The sequence below is a fragment of the Vipera berus genome (assembly GCF_964194415.1).
Source record: "Vipera berus genome assembly, chromosome: 1".
In the NCBI taxonomy this organism is placed as follows: domain Eukaryota; kingdom Metazoa; phylum Chordata; class Lepidosauria; order Squamata; family Viperidae; genus Vipera; species Vipera berus.
The window spans coordinates 176896447-176912859 of NC_138202.1; the positions used below are offsets into that span (position 1 = coordinate 176896447).

General features: G+C 40.9%; 1 protein-coding gene across 1 annotated transcript in view; it reads right to left on the reverse strand.

The window, feature by feature from the left end:
- The window catches only part of RAPH1 (Ras association (RalGDS/AF-6) and pleckstrin homology domains 1), a 74229-nt gene that overhangs the window by 4137 nt on the left and 53679 nt on the right, over nt 1-16413 (reverse strand). Inside the window, exons 7-14 of the mRNA XM_081313147.1 lie at nt 15491-15650; nt 14063-14184; nt 13410-13475; nt 7538-7681; nt 6097-6207; nt 5542-5640; nt 3879-3999; nt 823-968 (exon numbers count right to left, since the gene is read on the reverse strand). Of these exons, the coding sequence (XP_081169273.1) occupies nt 823-968; nt 3879-3999; nt 5542-5640; nt 6097-6207; nt 7538-7681; nt 13410-13475; nt 14063-14184; nt 15491-15650 (969 nt within the window). The remainder of the gene's footprint in view (nt 1-822; nt 969-3878; nt 4000-5541; nt 5641-6096; nt 6208-7537; nt 7682-13409; nt 13476-14062; nt 14185-15490; nt 15651-16413) is intronic.

The window sequence follows — 16413 nt, forward strand, 5'->3', positions numbered from 1 at the left end:
CGTATAATAGCACAAGGAAAGGCATGCACAAGTACTTTGTGGGAGGAAGCAAGTAGTCAAGGAGAGGAAACAAAACAAGAAGGTATTGATGAGTTCTGGTCAAGGTGTTAAGGTAATTTACTTTCTAGCATGTTTGTATTAACGTGTGGAACCGAAATCAGCAAATCCACAGGAAAGAACGCCTTGCCCTCCTGATTATGCAGCGCTTTCAGTTAAACATTATAAAGCCACGGATTCCATTGCAAAAAGGGATCTGAAGTTTGGCAAGCAATAGCATACCAGAGATCGTTCATTCTGGGCAATTTTGCTCAGTAACCCAGACTTAAACCAGAACTACACAGATTAATGTGGACAGCATGACAGGGTCAAATTACATTAGGACAGGTTCGAAGACTTGTGAACTGATCAAGAAATCTAAAGATTAGAACGCAGGAAAAGTTAGTCTGCATGATTTGGGTTGCATCATTCCCCCAGGTTAATAGTTCAAACAAAGCCCCTGACCTTAACTCTACCCCTGCTTAAGCCATCACTGCAGTGGAGCTCAGAGCTGTTCCAGGTTTTGCTTTTGCCACATGAGACTGCAGGGCAACAGGAAAAACAAGAACAAAAACACAGCATGAAACACAGGGGATCAGGGGACAGGGAGACCAATGGGGGACTTCAAGCAACTCTTCCCCACCATGACACATTTTCAGAAGTCAGGAGGCTTTGTTGGTTTACACTTTGGCATTTTGCATCAAAAAGCAAAAAACAAAACCAGGACCTTCAAACAAGTCCGGATTTGTAAAGGGGACATTCCCTTGCAACAGGGATTGTACTTACATTAATCTTGCTAGATTCTTCCAACTGAGTTCCCCTCTTCCAAGCTTCTGAAAAGATGGAGCTAACAATACTTTGGGAACGGACATGTCCTGTTTGAGTGTCTGAAACTCCGCTGTCAGATTGGTTTGAGTGGTTGGACTGAGATTCTGTCAAAAGAAATATTGAAAAATATTTGCAATTTTTGCCCTTGTTAAAAAAAAACACACCACAACTACACTGGCTTAGATGTTCACTACATTGCCACGGTGAACTGGATGGTATATAATAAAATCTTACTAAATTTGGGGAGGGGGGAAAGAGCAAGACAAAGCAGAAGCCAAATCTTACTTTGATACCAGTCATATAAACATACTCTCAATGTACATATTGTTTTCACTTAATCATCAATTAAAAAAGTATAATTTAGGCCGTCAAGTTCAATGAAGAATTATAAATTAAAGTAGTCCTAATTGAAATTGCTGCAGTTCTTATTTGACCTCATCCATTACCGGGAACTCATTTCTTCCTTTGGTTACACTTTGAAAACATTTTTAGATTTTTTTCCCCTCCCAATAATGTATTAGAATCTGATTTTCTGTAAGGTAATCGGTAGCTTGACTTCTGGATTGCTGGTCAATACATCTTGACCTTCTTCTATATGGCAAGCTTTCAATTTCTTGAAAAATGCTGTAATTTTCTATTTTCTTGTTTTATCTTCATAAGGATTAATCATAATAGCAAAGTTGGAAGGGACCTTGGAGGTCACCTAGTCCAAAGCCCTGCTCAGGCAGGAAACCCTATACCATTTCAGACAAATGGCTGGCCAGTCTCTTCTTAAAAACTTCCAGTGTTGGAGCATTCACCGCTTCTGGAGGCAGGTTGTTCCACTGGTTAATTGTTCTAACTGTCAGGAAGTTTCTCCTTAGTTCTAGGTTGCTTCTCTCTTTGACTAGTTTCCATCCATTGCTTCTTGTCCTGCCTTTGGGTGCTTTGGAGAATAGCTTGAGTCCCTCCTCTGTGGCAGCCCCTGAGATATTGGAATAATGCTATCATGTCCCCCCTCGTCCTTCTCTTCATTTAACTAGACATACCCAATTCCAGCAGCCGTTCCTTATATGTTTTAGTCTCCAGTCCCCTAATCATCTTTATTGCTCTTCTCTGTACACTTTCTAGAGTCTCAACATCTTTTTTACATCATGGTGACCAAAAATGGATGCAGTATTCCAAGTGTGGCCTTACCAAGGCATTGTAAAGTGGTATTAATACTTCACGTGATCTTGATTCTATTCCTCTGTTAATGCAGCCTAGCACTGTGTTGGCTTTTTTTGGCAGCTGCAGCACACTGCTGGCTCATATTTAAGTGATTGTCCACTAGGACTCCGAGATCCCTCTCACAGTTACCACTATTGAGCAAGGTGCCCCCTATACTATACCTGTACATTTGGTTTTTCTTGCCTAAATGTGGAACCTTACTTTTTTCACCATTAGTTTCCATTCCATTCACTATCCTCATTGTCCTTCTTTGAAAAGAGTTTTCATTTCTCTAAACATGAAAGTTTATTACACAGAAGCTCACAAAGAAACTAAGTTGGGTTCTAGTCAAAGCAGAACTTAGTGGAATAGCCATTACTTGAATATTTCAATTAACACAGCTTTAAACTATATCTGCCGTTTTACCATACATGCTAAAATGCTTGTGGTCAACTACAATACCACGACATTTTCCCATGTATCATTATATCAAACCATAAAAATCTCATTCTATATCTGAGCAAATGACTTTTTCTTTGGTGAAGACTTCTACATCTTCCTCTACTAAGCTTCCCTTACTATTGCTAACTTTACAGGACAATTTGATGACTATTCTGTCCCAACAGTTATTAAATCATTTAAAGACAGTTCTGAATTTCATGCTATACGGTATTCAGTTGTGTATTTATAAGATACATAAGCCTCCCATATGAAAGTTGAATTTGTTTCTATTTCTGTTCCGAAAAAGAACGTGCTATCAGAATGTCCATCGATCAATAATGACAATCAAGTTTAAGACTTCCAATTGCTAATAATTTTAATTCTGATTGTAACTAGGAGATTGTTACCTTTCCCTAGGTAACCATTTTTCAGAAACCTCTAAGGTTGCAATGATAGAAATCATTTAAATCTTCCCTTGTGATATTTTTAGATGCTACTTGCTTTAGGATTTCTTTTTTATACTTACTGTATTATATGCTGGTCTTTCATTGTGTATGGTCTGAGACTGTAAATAAATTTATTGTGTCTATTAGATTCATTCTGTATTTTTATCCCTTCCTCTCATCTATCAAACTAATTTTGAACGTGGTGCCTGGCTTCTAGAGAGTGTCACTGACAAATCTAATAACAACGTTGAGGAGGAACAACTGGTGGGTTGTTTCTCTATATTTCAGTGGGTTTCCAAGTCAACTGACAAATACCTTTGTGAAGTCAAGATGTTTTAGGTTTACAGCATTTCCAAAATCTGCTAAGGCAATTAACTGATAAAAAATGAAATTAAGATTACAAGTAGTCCTTGATTTATGACCACAATCTAAAATTTCTCGTTAAGTGAGTTTTGTTCCATTTTACAACCTTTCTTGCCACAGTTGTTAAGTGAATCACTGCAGGTGTTAAATTAGTAACACAGCTGTTAAGTGAATCTGGCTTCCCCATTGACTTTGCTTGTCAGTTGTTAAATGCCTGAATTTTGATCACGGGACCATGGGCATGCTGCAACGATCCTAAGTGTGAAAAAAGTTCATAAGCCACTTTCTTCAGTGCTGCTGTAACTCTGGTCACTAAATGAACTGTTGTAAGTCGAGGACTATCTATATTTTAACAGGATATTTTCTTTAAAAGTCCACATGGACTGCTCCTAATCACTGCTTTCAAAATGCAGATTGCATATTTTGCTTCTACATTAGACTGCAGGCATAATTTTTACAGCAAAGGGGATGAGGCAGAGAAAGAGAAATGCATATATTTTCACTAGTCACTGAATCAATCCATATACATTATACACAGAAACAGCTATTTGTATTGATTGATATATTGGGGCTTACCTGGCAAACTAGATGAACTGGATCCAGATTTAATACTGGAACTGGACAGGGATGTCCAATCATATGCCGATTCTGTCCTTTTCAGAGCTTCTTGATAGTTTACATATAATTGCTTCCCATACTGTACAAAATACAAAATATGAATGCTGCTTGTTATAACATTTCCATCTGTATGACTGAAAACCAAGACAATCCCACTGCACACTCTAATTCGATGAGAGCAAGTATTGGAATGTTTCTTTTTAACTCTGATATGCCCCAAAAGAGGGTTAAAATTAGTGTTCAATTGATTAGCATCACTAAGAAACAATAAAATAAAAATGTTAAAACCTGAATGTATTTGGGAACAAATAAAGGGGTTCCACCCATTGGTTGCACAGGCAGAAGGCAGCCTGAGCAACCGTCTTCATCTGAAAGAGGTTGGTATACTTAGAAAATAGCCAGATATGTTGTCCTTAGTTTCAATATGACGGGTCAGAAAATTGTCTCTAATTTCCAACAGGAAGTTTCCTCCCTCCTTTGTTTCCAGAAAACGCTGGCACTGCTGTCAAGTTATTTTGCCTACATATAAGCTGAGTCAAACAGACTTCCCTGATTTTACAATTGCACCATTACGAAAAATAGCAATTTAAAGAAGAAAAACTTAAAAGTATATGGGTAGTGGGATTGTGTTTCAGATTTTGGTCATAGACAAACAATGCGGCACAATCATGGCAAATGATCATTACTCCTTTAGAAAATGCATTAATTGTAAAGTTACAGTTACTACTTAAGTTATCTCTTTCGTGTCCCTTGGGACGTGGAAGATGCTTTTAGCATCAAAGGGCAGAGAGAGAGAGAGAGAGAGAGAGAGGGAGAGAGAGAGAGAGAGAGAGAGGGAGAGAGAGAGAGGGAGAGACAGAGAGAGAGAGACAGAGAAAGAGAGACTGGGGGGCTGCAACCTGGCTGCTGCAGGGAAGTGATGGGTGCTGATGGCCTTTCTCCATCCCTCCCTCCCAGACAGACAGCAGGGCAATCCAGGTAGTCTAGAGGTCAATGATAGATTAGCTTATTGAAACTTTCTGAGCTCTTTTTTTATGTTTAAGTCATTTGCTGGTAAAACATCTATTGTCAATTTTGATTTTTGTTGTACTCATTTCATTTTGTTTTACCCTCCGTATTCTTGGTTATTGGTTATTGAGCATTGCCTTGCTGTGGTTCATAGTTCATAGTTCACTCACTGCCATCCAGAGTACAAAGCTAAGCTTGTAAGCCGCCCTGAGTCTTCGGAGAAGGGCGGGATATAAATGGAATTAAAATAAATAAAAATAAATAAATAAAAATACACCTTAAAAAAGGTTAATTACTGGCCGGGTTGCACCAGTTAGCTTTTATCTGTCACTTCATTGAAGGGGAATAAAACACCAGTATATTTATTGCTTGGTTGTTTTCTGTTTTTCAGTCATTCATATTTCAGAGAAAACTATATTTTGTCATGATATTGGCTTGATTTAATTAGTATTAATCAGTTCTTATTAAGAGTGGCAGGACAGGATAACAATTAAAGTAGAGGAAGATAACAAATTCGGTTCAAGTGTTTCCCAGAATTGCAGTGGATAAAACTAAGAGGTATTCTAATATAGAATTAATGCTAAAGAAAAACACGGACAGAAGGAAGCAATACCTTAGCAATACGGATGCCATTTATCCACTGATGAAGGGTTCTGATATCATCACAACATAAATACTTAATATATTGAGATTTCTTCTGAATTTGGGGATGCTGAAAGAGAAATATTTAATCTGTTTTGATTGAATTAAAAATAAATAATTACAGAATTAAAATTAGTCATAATGGGGACCAGCTGGAGCCTATTGATACTATTGTCTGTATAAAAATCTTTTCATAAAAAGATTATAGTAAATCTTCCACATAAAATGAAGATATTGTGATTTTTGTTTTAATAGGGAAATAAAATCTGTACTTGGATTAGTTTTAAAGGAACATTAAAACCTGCTAAACAAAACAGCACGGGATGATATAGCTGTCATGTCATGAAATCCATGGCACATAGAAACAAATTGCATGATGTTATAGACAGTTTTCGTCAATGTTTATTCATTATTATACCCTGTAAACCGCCCTGAGTCCTGCGGGAAAGGGCGGTATATAAATTCAATAAAATAAATAAATAAATAAATAAATTTGTCATATCAGAAGAATTAACTCAATAGTTACCTTTAATACCAGACAATAGTCTGTAGGAGCTTTGTACTTGTTGCGATAATCTTGTCCATAATAAACATTAACATGATCCAATTGAAGAAAGCACACAAGATCTCGTGAGACCTATCAATAATGACATACTTGGTCATGGACAAAGAGGTACAAATCATATTAACATAGTTCTGTCAAGGCTATTGTCTATATATAAAACTATAAAAAGTACAGTACATTTGGTTGGTCACACCAAATATTGATTTGATTTCGATTTCTCTCCTGTTCATTTAGTTTCCATTTTGTTAATTGATAAAAATAAACTATTACCACTTCTATTTCTGAAAGCATTCTTAATTTACAGCATTTTTTCATGACTGCCTAACACATTTGCAGGGGATTGTACATGCTCAACTAAACGACGTAACCTTTATATAACAGAAAAATTATTTGTATCTGTTTATTCATGAAATTTATATTTTATCTTTTTGTTTAAGAAAGCATAAAACATTGTCTCCTTTTCCCCCAGTACATCTCTGTGAAGCAGGTTGGGCCTGGAGTGAATGCTGGCACAAAGTCACCAGTCCTGTGAGCTTTTGGGATTGATGGTGGAGCAAAACCTAAGTTTTCCCAGTGCCAGTCCAAAATCTTAACCACTACTTCAACCTCTCATTCCAAAATATGGAGGAAGGGGATGGCTCATTCATTACTCCCAAATGTCCATGAATGCATATTACATCATTCACAAACTTTTTTATTATTTCTGTAGTATGCTATTACGCAAATGATACAAATCAAAATCTTGTGATTTGCATCATGGTATCATTACAATAAGCATAATATATCAATAATATAAATTTAGATGCCTTCTTTGTATCACTATAGTTTGGGTGCCAGACAGGTTTGTTGTTTTGGGAGGAAGCCTGGGCACAAATTTGGTCAGATGCATCTGAAGTCTCCTAAAAAGAGTCTGTTTAATAAAGGTTTCACTGCATACATAAATGATGTATCCCTCTGATAGTAATTACCAGTCACTACCATGATTTAATGATACCCTCTGAAGATTAGGTGAATTTTTAACTGATAGATCCAGCTTTGGAAGAAATGAAATGCATTATGCACTACTCCAACTGAGTTTTGGGGTTCTATTTTTTATATACCTATAACTTCTATTATGATTGCTGGAATATGCTAGTTTCATCTAGGTTCAGCACAAAATTTTGAAACATTGGTGACGGAATCCTGAAATCCATTGTTTCAAACTCAGAATGTTTTTCAGACCGCTGGTCAATTTGAAAGTGAAGGTTCGGCTATGAACATTCCCAATGCAATGTGATATTTTGATGCCTACTTCAAAAATAAATCATAAAAGTATATTTTACAGTGGGCTCTGTCTAGTAAAAGTTGCAGTCATGCCCTTTTGAAAAGATGAACATTATATGAGACTCAAAAGGGATTTCACCTTTGCTTTTCCTTTTGGAACATAGTAGATTCCAGAAGCTCGCAGAAGAAAGTAACGCTTCTTCCAAGATTTTTTACCATCATCTTTTAGCCACAGAACTCCCTCGATTTCTGGCACTGTTACTGAGCTTCCACAAAAACACTCCTAGAACATAAAGGTAAAGGAATTGTGAAAAACGAACTTTATATATTCCCAAGAAAACTTTTTGCATTAGTTGTCTCTTCAGTGTTTCCTTTTCTGTCTCTTAAGAGTGAGGATGGGGAACTTCAGCCCAAAAGGAAAGGTATTTTGGCCTGTGGGCACTTGGGTGGCTTAAGCAGGGAAACAAGTTTAGCTCCCTAACCCTAATCTGGATAAAGAGAGAAAGAGAGAGGGAGAGGAAGGGAGGGAGAGTGAGAGCTATTACAATAGAACAAAAATAGAACAACAGAACAAAAAATCTAATTCCAGGGCGAAATAGATAAAAGAAAGCACAGTAATGAAACACATATGTGGTAAATGTTTTGTTTATGTTTATGTTTTATTTAATTTATATACCGCCCTTCTCCCTGGGGACTCAGGGCGGTTCACAGGGCATATAAATAAAAATACAATACTATACAAAAGTTAAAACAAAGATTAAATCAGTGCCCAATTAAAAACAATAATGCAATCTAAAATGACAATTTAAAACACAGCTCCCCCATCAGGCCAGACCGGCCAATTCAAACAAATGGGTCTTCAGACCACGACGGAAAGTTCGGAGGTCCGATGCCGTCCGGAGCTCCACCGGCAGTTGGTTCCACAAAGCCGGGGCACCCACAGAGAAGGCTCTCCCCCTGGGGGCCGCCAGTCGACATTCCCTGACCGGAGGCACCCTGAGGAGGCCCTCTCTGTGGGAACGCACAGGGCGGAGGGGAGTTGAAGCCGGCAGCAGGTGGTCCCCGAGGTACCCCGGACCCATGCCATGTAGGGACTTAAAGATCATAACTAAGACCTTGAACCTCACCCGGAAGACAACTGGTAACCAATGCAGCTCGCGGAGCAAAGGTGTAACATGGGAGTACCGGGAAACTCCCAAGACAACTCTCGCGGCCGCATTCTGTACCAGTTGGAGCCTCCGAGTGGTCTTCAAGGGAAGCCCCATGTAGAGAGCATTACAGTAGTCAAGGCGAGAGGTCACGAGCGCATGAGTGACCGTGCACAGGGCATCCCGGTCCAGATAGGGCCGCAACTGGCGCACCAGGCGAACCTGGGCAAAAGCCCCCCTAGTCACGGCCACTACATGATCTTCTAGGGTAAGCCGTGAATCTAGGAGGACTCCCAAGTTGCGAGCCCTATCCACGGGGGGTAAGAGCTCACCCCCCATAGAAAGAGATGGAACATCTTGAATGTCCCGGGATGCCGGAATGCACAGCCACTCAGTCTTGTCAGGGTTGAGCTGAAGTCTGTTCCTCCCCATCCAGACCCGAACCGCCTCCAGGCAACGGGACATCACAGCGAGGGCATCACTGGGGTGGTTTGGGGTCGAAAAGAAAAGTTGGGTATCATCGGCATATTGATGATACCCAACTCCAAAACCACGAATGATCTCACCCAGCGGTTTCATGTAGATGTTGAACAGGAGAGGCGAGAGAACCGACCCCTGAGGAACTCCACAAACGAGAGACCTCGGGGCCGATCTCTGCCCCCCTGCCAACACCGACTGCGAACGTCCCAGGAGATAGGAGGAGAACCACCGAAGAACCGTGCCTCCCACTCCCAATCCCCTGAGACGCCGCAGCAAGATACCATGGTCGATGGTATTGAAAGCCGCCGAGAGGTCTAATAGGACTAGGACAGAGGAATATCCCCTGTCCCGAGCCCTCCAGAGATCATTCACCAGAGCGACCAATGCCGTCTCCGTGCTGTACCCGGGCCTGAAACCCGATTGGTAGGGGTCCAGATAATCCGCTTCATCCAGGACCAGAGGGAGCTGATGCGCCACCACACTCTCAACAACCTTCGCAAGAAAGCGAAGGTTGGAGACTGGACGAAAGTTGTTCAACACAGCTGGGTCCAAGGCAGGCTTCTTGAGGAGAGGTCTCACCACCGCCTCCTTCAAGACGGTGGGGAAATAACCCTCACTCAAAGAAGCAGATATAACCGCCTGGAGCCAGCCTCGTGTCCTCTCCCTAGCTGCATAAACCAGCCAGGAAGGGCACGGGTCCAACAAACATGTGGAGGAGCTCAGCCTCCCCATAATCCTGTCCACTTCATCAGGGGTCACAGAATCAAACTCTTCCCAGATAACATTGACAAGACCGTCCGTGTCCTGATCGCCTGACTCTGCCCAGCTGGAGTCCAAACCGGTCCGAATCCGAGCGATTTTATCCGACAGATGTTGACTAAATTCCTCGGCACGACCCTGCAAGGGATCCTCCCTCACCTCCTGATTAAGAAGTGAGCGAGTCACCCTAAACAGGGCGGCCGGGCGATTATCTGCGGACGCAATGAGGGTAGAGAAGTAATTACACCTCGCCACCCTCATCGCTGCGAGATAAGACCTAATATAGGTTCTTAACCGCAACCGGTCGGGTTCGGATCGGCTCGACCTCCAACAGCTCTCTAGGCCCCGTTTCCGACGCTTCATCTCCCGGAGCTCCGCGGAGAACCATGGAGCTTGCTGGGATCTGCGCCGGGTCAGGGGCCGCAAGGGTACAACCCGGTCAAGTGCCTCAGTGGCTGCCCTTTCCCAGGTTTCCACTAAGGCATCCGCCGAGCTGTGAGCAATGGAGGCAGGTGGGGACCCCAGCGCCGCTTGGAATCTATCAGGATCCATTAAGCGTCTGGGGCGGTACCATCTAATTGGTTCCGTATCCCCACGGCGTGGGGTGGCAAAACGGAAGACCATCCGCAGGAGATGATGATCGGTCCATGACAGGGGCATAATAAATGGAGAGCCCCCACCAAGATCATCCAACCACCGTCTAGATAAAAAAATCAGGTCAAGAGTGTGGCCTCCCTCATGAGTTGGTTCAGAAATTACTTGCGTCAGGTCCATGGCCGTCATGGAAGCCATGAACTCCCGAGCTAGCTCAGATGAGCCTCCCAGGGATGGTAGATTGAAGTCTCCCAAAACTATAAGTTTGGGAAACTCAACCACCAACCCTGAGAGGATATCAAGCAGCTCGGGCAGGGCTGCCGCTGTACGACTAGGCGAAATGTACGTCAGCAGCAAACCCAACTGCGCCCCAGAACCAAATCTCACAAAGAGAGACTCACACCCGACTATCTGAGAAACGGTGGTCTCCCGCGGACATAAGGTCTCCCTAATAATAACCGCCACTCCCCCACCCCTACCTTGAGCTCTTGGCCGGTGCAGCACCCGGAAGCCTGGTGGGCAGATGTCAACCAAAGGGACCCCACCCTCTGGGCCCAACCAGGTCTCCGTGATGCAGGCCAGGTCCGCATGCTCACCCTCAACTAAATCCCTAACGAGGGGAGCTTTGTTAACCACGGACCTGGCATTCAGATACACCAGCCGGAGCTCAGGAGGCTGCACATCCTCGCTCCCGGAACCTCGGGGAAGAAGCAGAGGGTCGGAGCGCCTCACCGCTTGCAAGTAGCGGAGATGGCCCTCCCGGTAGCGATACGGCCCCCTGTCTATCCGCCTGCTGCCATTCCCTGTCGTGGGAATTGGTAATCCCACGACCCGCTCGTGAGCTCCGGAGACAGCGACACCCCGTTCTCCCGCCGCGCGGTCAGACCCAAGTCCGGCCTGAACCATGGTTGATTGGCCACCCCCCAAGGCCAGACAACCCTTATCACCCACCCCCCTCCCTAACCCTATAAAAAATCTAGATAAAAAAATGATCAGAGGCCTTCTGTTAACTTTATATTGACGGCCCCTGCCCCTGCCCGGCCATCTCTCAGGGTCCCAAAACTCGGGCCCGTCATCGAGGTTAAAGGTGTCTAAAGAGGCGGGTCGCACCCAGGAGAGGGGGGCTCCCCTGAGGGCACACAAATCCGTGCTAGTATATTTCCGCATAAGTCTAGTAAGTCCAGGAAAGGCGTCCCATTAGTGGGAGGATCGAAGCATAAAGACAGATATCTTGGTCCCCACCCAACTTCACTGCCACTCAGTTGGGTGCCCCCAGAGACAGGCCACCCCCCGCCCTCTCACGACGGGTTGCAACTCTGTTCCTGGAGGTGGGCCAGATATCCTCTGGGTAGGCAACCCCATAGAGCTCTCACCTCCATGGGGTCGCAGATGGAAAAAGTCAAGCCACTCTCCCACCGTGGCCGATACCCAGTTATAAATGTTTATCCCAAATATAACAAGTTCTTATCTCAATTGCCTTAACAATAAACTTAACAATTCAGCTCACAATAGAGCCCAGGAAAAAACCAGAACATTTCAGATCCCAATACTTGTTCTTTCAAGTAGGGATGTAAGCCTTAGCATTACAACATACTTACATTGGATTTTTTTTTTAAGATTTTCTGTAAAAACTATTCTGAAAAAACACTTTTCTGTAAAAACTTTTCCGTAAAAATAAAAGCCCCAGACAAACTGGGCCTTTTAGGCTTAAACACCCCTTTGTGCAACTGGATTCTGGATTTTCTTACCAACAGGCCCCAATATGTGCGAGCTGGAACAAATACCTCTAATAACATTTCCCTGAGCACAGGTTTTCCTCAGGGCTGAGTCCTAAGTCCGCTGCTATTCACCCTGTTGACTCATGACTGTTGTGCTAGGTTTGCCACCAACCATTTATAAAGTTCACAGTAGTGGGCCTTATTTATGATGACAATGTGGAAGATTATCGCAAAGAGGTTGAGGGGTTGGTGAATTGGTGTAAAGAAAACAGCCTAGTTTTAAATACCAGTAAAACCAAAGAAATCATTGCCGATTTCAGAAAGGCAGGCACAGCCACATTTCTCTGTGCGTTAATGATTCACCTGTGGAGATGGTTACCAGCATCAAATTCCTGGTTGTGCAGCTAACGAGTAGGCTGGCTTGGTTGCTCAACAGTGATAAACTGGTGAAGCGGGCACAGCAGCGCCTGCACTTTCTGCGTCGCATGAGAAAAGCTCATCTTCCTTCCCCTGTCCTGACCACTTTCTACAGGGGGACAATCGAGAGCATCCTGTCATACAGCATCACAGTTTGAAAGCATCACTGCTTCAGACAGGAAGGCGGTGCAAAGTGGTGAACATGGGTGAAAAGATCATTGGCAGTTCCCTTCCTCCCATCCAGGACATAGCATAGAAGCATTGTTTGAACAGGGTCCGTAAGATTATCTGGGACACTACTAATCCTCTTCACAACCTGTTTTCCTTGTTACCTTCTGGGAGGAGGCTTCGTGGTATCCGTAGCAGAACATCCAGATTCAACCATAGTTTCATTCCATACAGCATTAACCTTGTGAACTCTCAGGCTTCCTCCTTACGTTACATATTCAAGTTGGACAGTATTTAATATTTTATTGTTATGTATATGTAGGGGTGTGGGTCTATACATATGTTGTATGTAGTATGTTTTGGGCTGTGTGCCATGTATGTCTCACTTTGAGAGCGGGCAACTAAATTTCATTTTTGATGTGCGCCATTGTGCCCACAGTAAAAAATGACAATAAAGATTATCTTATCTTATCTTATCTTATCTTATCTTATCTTATCTTATCTTATCTTATCTTCCAGGAATCTAAGTTTCTGTTTGGTCCTATTTCTAAGTAACAGAGACTTCATGAAATATCCCAATTATGGCAGATGAATATTACAATACTATTTTTCACGTGGCAGATAGATTTTAATGTTGAATTCTGTGGGTGAGTTCTGGACTGTTTCAAGATATTCAGCTTTCCCTTTTGTAGCCCATAGTGAAGTGGTTACCATCTTATCAACTTACCTCCAGTAGTACTTCCTTGTTCCTGTCTGCCATTTCAGAGGTTTCTCTTTTCCCAAGAAGATAATTCTGCAACAGAGAAATAGAAGCTACAGCTGACAAATTAAAATAACCAAAATGAAATAGTTATCTTAGTCTTAATCGTTTCCTGATGCGAATAAAGAGTACTATTTGTGAACAAATCTTTTCTATATGGACAAAGATATAAATTTATGGGAATAATATGAGGTCTTTTAAACTAAAGGCAATTTAAGGCAGGCATGTTTATTCTTGGGTACAAAAACTTGGTCAGAAATTTAAATGCTGATATATTTTTTAATGTTTTTCAGAATTTTATTGGGAGGGGAATGGAAACATCAAAACACATTTAACAAAAACTCCCTTTCAGAGCACAGCTATGGTTTCAATAAATTATATTAATAAATTATATAAATTAATAAATCAGTGTATTAAGCATGTAAAAACAACCATCACAAAGGATGTTTAAGCCACAATGGATGTTGAATGCAGAAAAAATAGCTTTATTTCCAACCATTGATGATCTCACCATTAATTTTAATACACTATTATGTCTTGTTTTGTTTTATTTAAGTATTTTAATTTTTATTCTGGTCTGTGACAATAATACAAGATTGATGGAAGAGCATTATACTTACTTGGGGATTTTTAAAAAGGGCATATTTTTCTATACGTTCAACAAACATGAGCTTGTTTTGACTATCTCTTGTCCAGTTCAGCAGGTTTTCAACTAAATTTTCATGGTCTTCAAAAATCCTCTCTGCATAATTACAGAAATATAACAATCATTTTAAACTCAAAATCCAATCAGCTAATTTTATAGTCTGAAGTTCTTTTCATAATGTCATATGACAATGCATATTAATAAAAAAGTAAAATAGAAGAACATGTATCTTTCATATTTTCCAAAGACAGATAAAAGTCTATTTCCAATTACATGATTTCTATAATGCATAAATAAATATACGTGTTTTTTTAACTTGTGAAAACATATTCTACAAACCTATTTTGCATAAAAAGGAATCTGTGTGTATTCATTATACTCATTTCATGGAATTAGGAGGCTACAATTTCAATCATGGATGAAGTCCAACTCCATGGTTTACTTTTATCCTGCAATCTCAAATCAATACAGATTTGTTTTTATGTACCAATGAAATGAATTATCACTCCATTATTGTGAAAAATGTAAAGAAACATTTTTCAAAAGGGGGTGGTGATGGAAACTATTATATAAGAGTATAGAAAAAAGGAATCTTATACGTATTATTCTTATTACAAATAATGTATTTTTAATACATTCAGTTTAATTCTATGGAAGGAAATGAACTGTAATAATAACAAAACCAACACATTGCACCACATTTGGAATGTATCTCTATTCAAAATCCACCCCAATATTTAAGTAGAATACTAAAAATCTTTGTATACAAAAGGATGAAAGCAAGTTATATACTGAAGTTATAACACAAAGGCTTTATCTATATGAAGGTATTTTTAACAGGTTCAAAATAGCAAGAACATCAACCATTTGTAATAAATATGTTGTTGACTTTTAAATAAAAATGTGGATTAAAACATGTATAGGTAAAAGCAGTACAGTATATGCAGCATGCAAATATATCTGTATCCAATTTAATATCTTTCCCAAGGAAAACCAAGCCTTGACTATTTTATTATTGTATTTCTGATTTGGTCTGCTGAAAGCTTGTGGTTAAGTAATCACAGTTGTAACACCAAAACATTGTAGAAATTTTAGCAAACCCAGAAATTCCAGAAGTATAAAAGCATCTTTACAAAAAGTTCCAAGCAAAGAAAAGTCTGCTTCAAAGTAACTCAGCTGCCTAAAGAAAGACTGGAACATATGCACACAGGCACACACACATACACATGTACTGCCCTGAAATCTAATAAACATCAAGGTTTCCCACACCCCACACCCCCTAAAAAGCCATCTTTTAAAATGTGGCATATCAGCTCAGGAATAAGATAGAACCAGGAAACAAGATCATACATTATAAAAATTCCACAACAATTTGGTATGTCAAGAAATCTGAATTACTAACCCATTTGTAATTCAGAGATTGTTTCTACCAAGGACCAGTCTAAACTAAATCCACAATGGGATTTGTCCATCAAGTTGTCTAACACTTGTCTTACTGTCTGTCGTTCATCTACCATCATTGTCTTCGAGCTGTCATCAGACATGTGGACTCGTATCACAAGCTGTAGCAGAAATAAAGGAGAAGGCATTAAATTTTGATGAAATTTTAGAACAAAATTACTGACTACCCAGCCTAGGTAGGCCTCACTGAATGGCCACTCATTCATCAAGCATTCAAAGTTACAATGGCACTGAATGAGGGAGAGTTATGACGGGTCCTCACATCTGAGGCTGTCACAGCATTCCTGCAGTCATAGGATCATGTTTTGGGAACTCGGCAACCACTTCATAATTATGACATTGCAGCATCCCATGGTCATGTGACTGCAATTCATTACTTTCATTACTGGCTTCCGACAAGCAAAGTCAATGAGAAAGCTGGCAGAAGGTTGCAAATGGCTATCATGGGAGCACAAGCTGCAACCATCTGGGATTTGTCTAATGAGGGCAATTGGGACTGCTGCAACTGCTGTGGTAAGTTAGTGTGGTCATGTGACATCATGATTTATGACTGCATGCCTTAGTGAGAGTCGCCAGTCCCAATTACTACTGTTAAGCAAGGACTGCCTATATTAGATTCTAAGTATTTTAAATGATATGATTTTTGCATAGGTAGTAAGTATAATTTAATTTTCCCAACTCTTTTTAGTTTGAGATGATTCTACACTTAACTAACTCCTATCTTTCTGTATTCTTTAGATGCCCTGCATACCCTGAGGCCTATGTAGCAAATTAGGAGTCATTCAACAGTAAAACAGGAATACAGATAGGGCGAATGGATATACCCGTATTTTCCGGCGTATAAGACGACTGGGCGTATAAGAC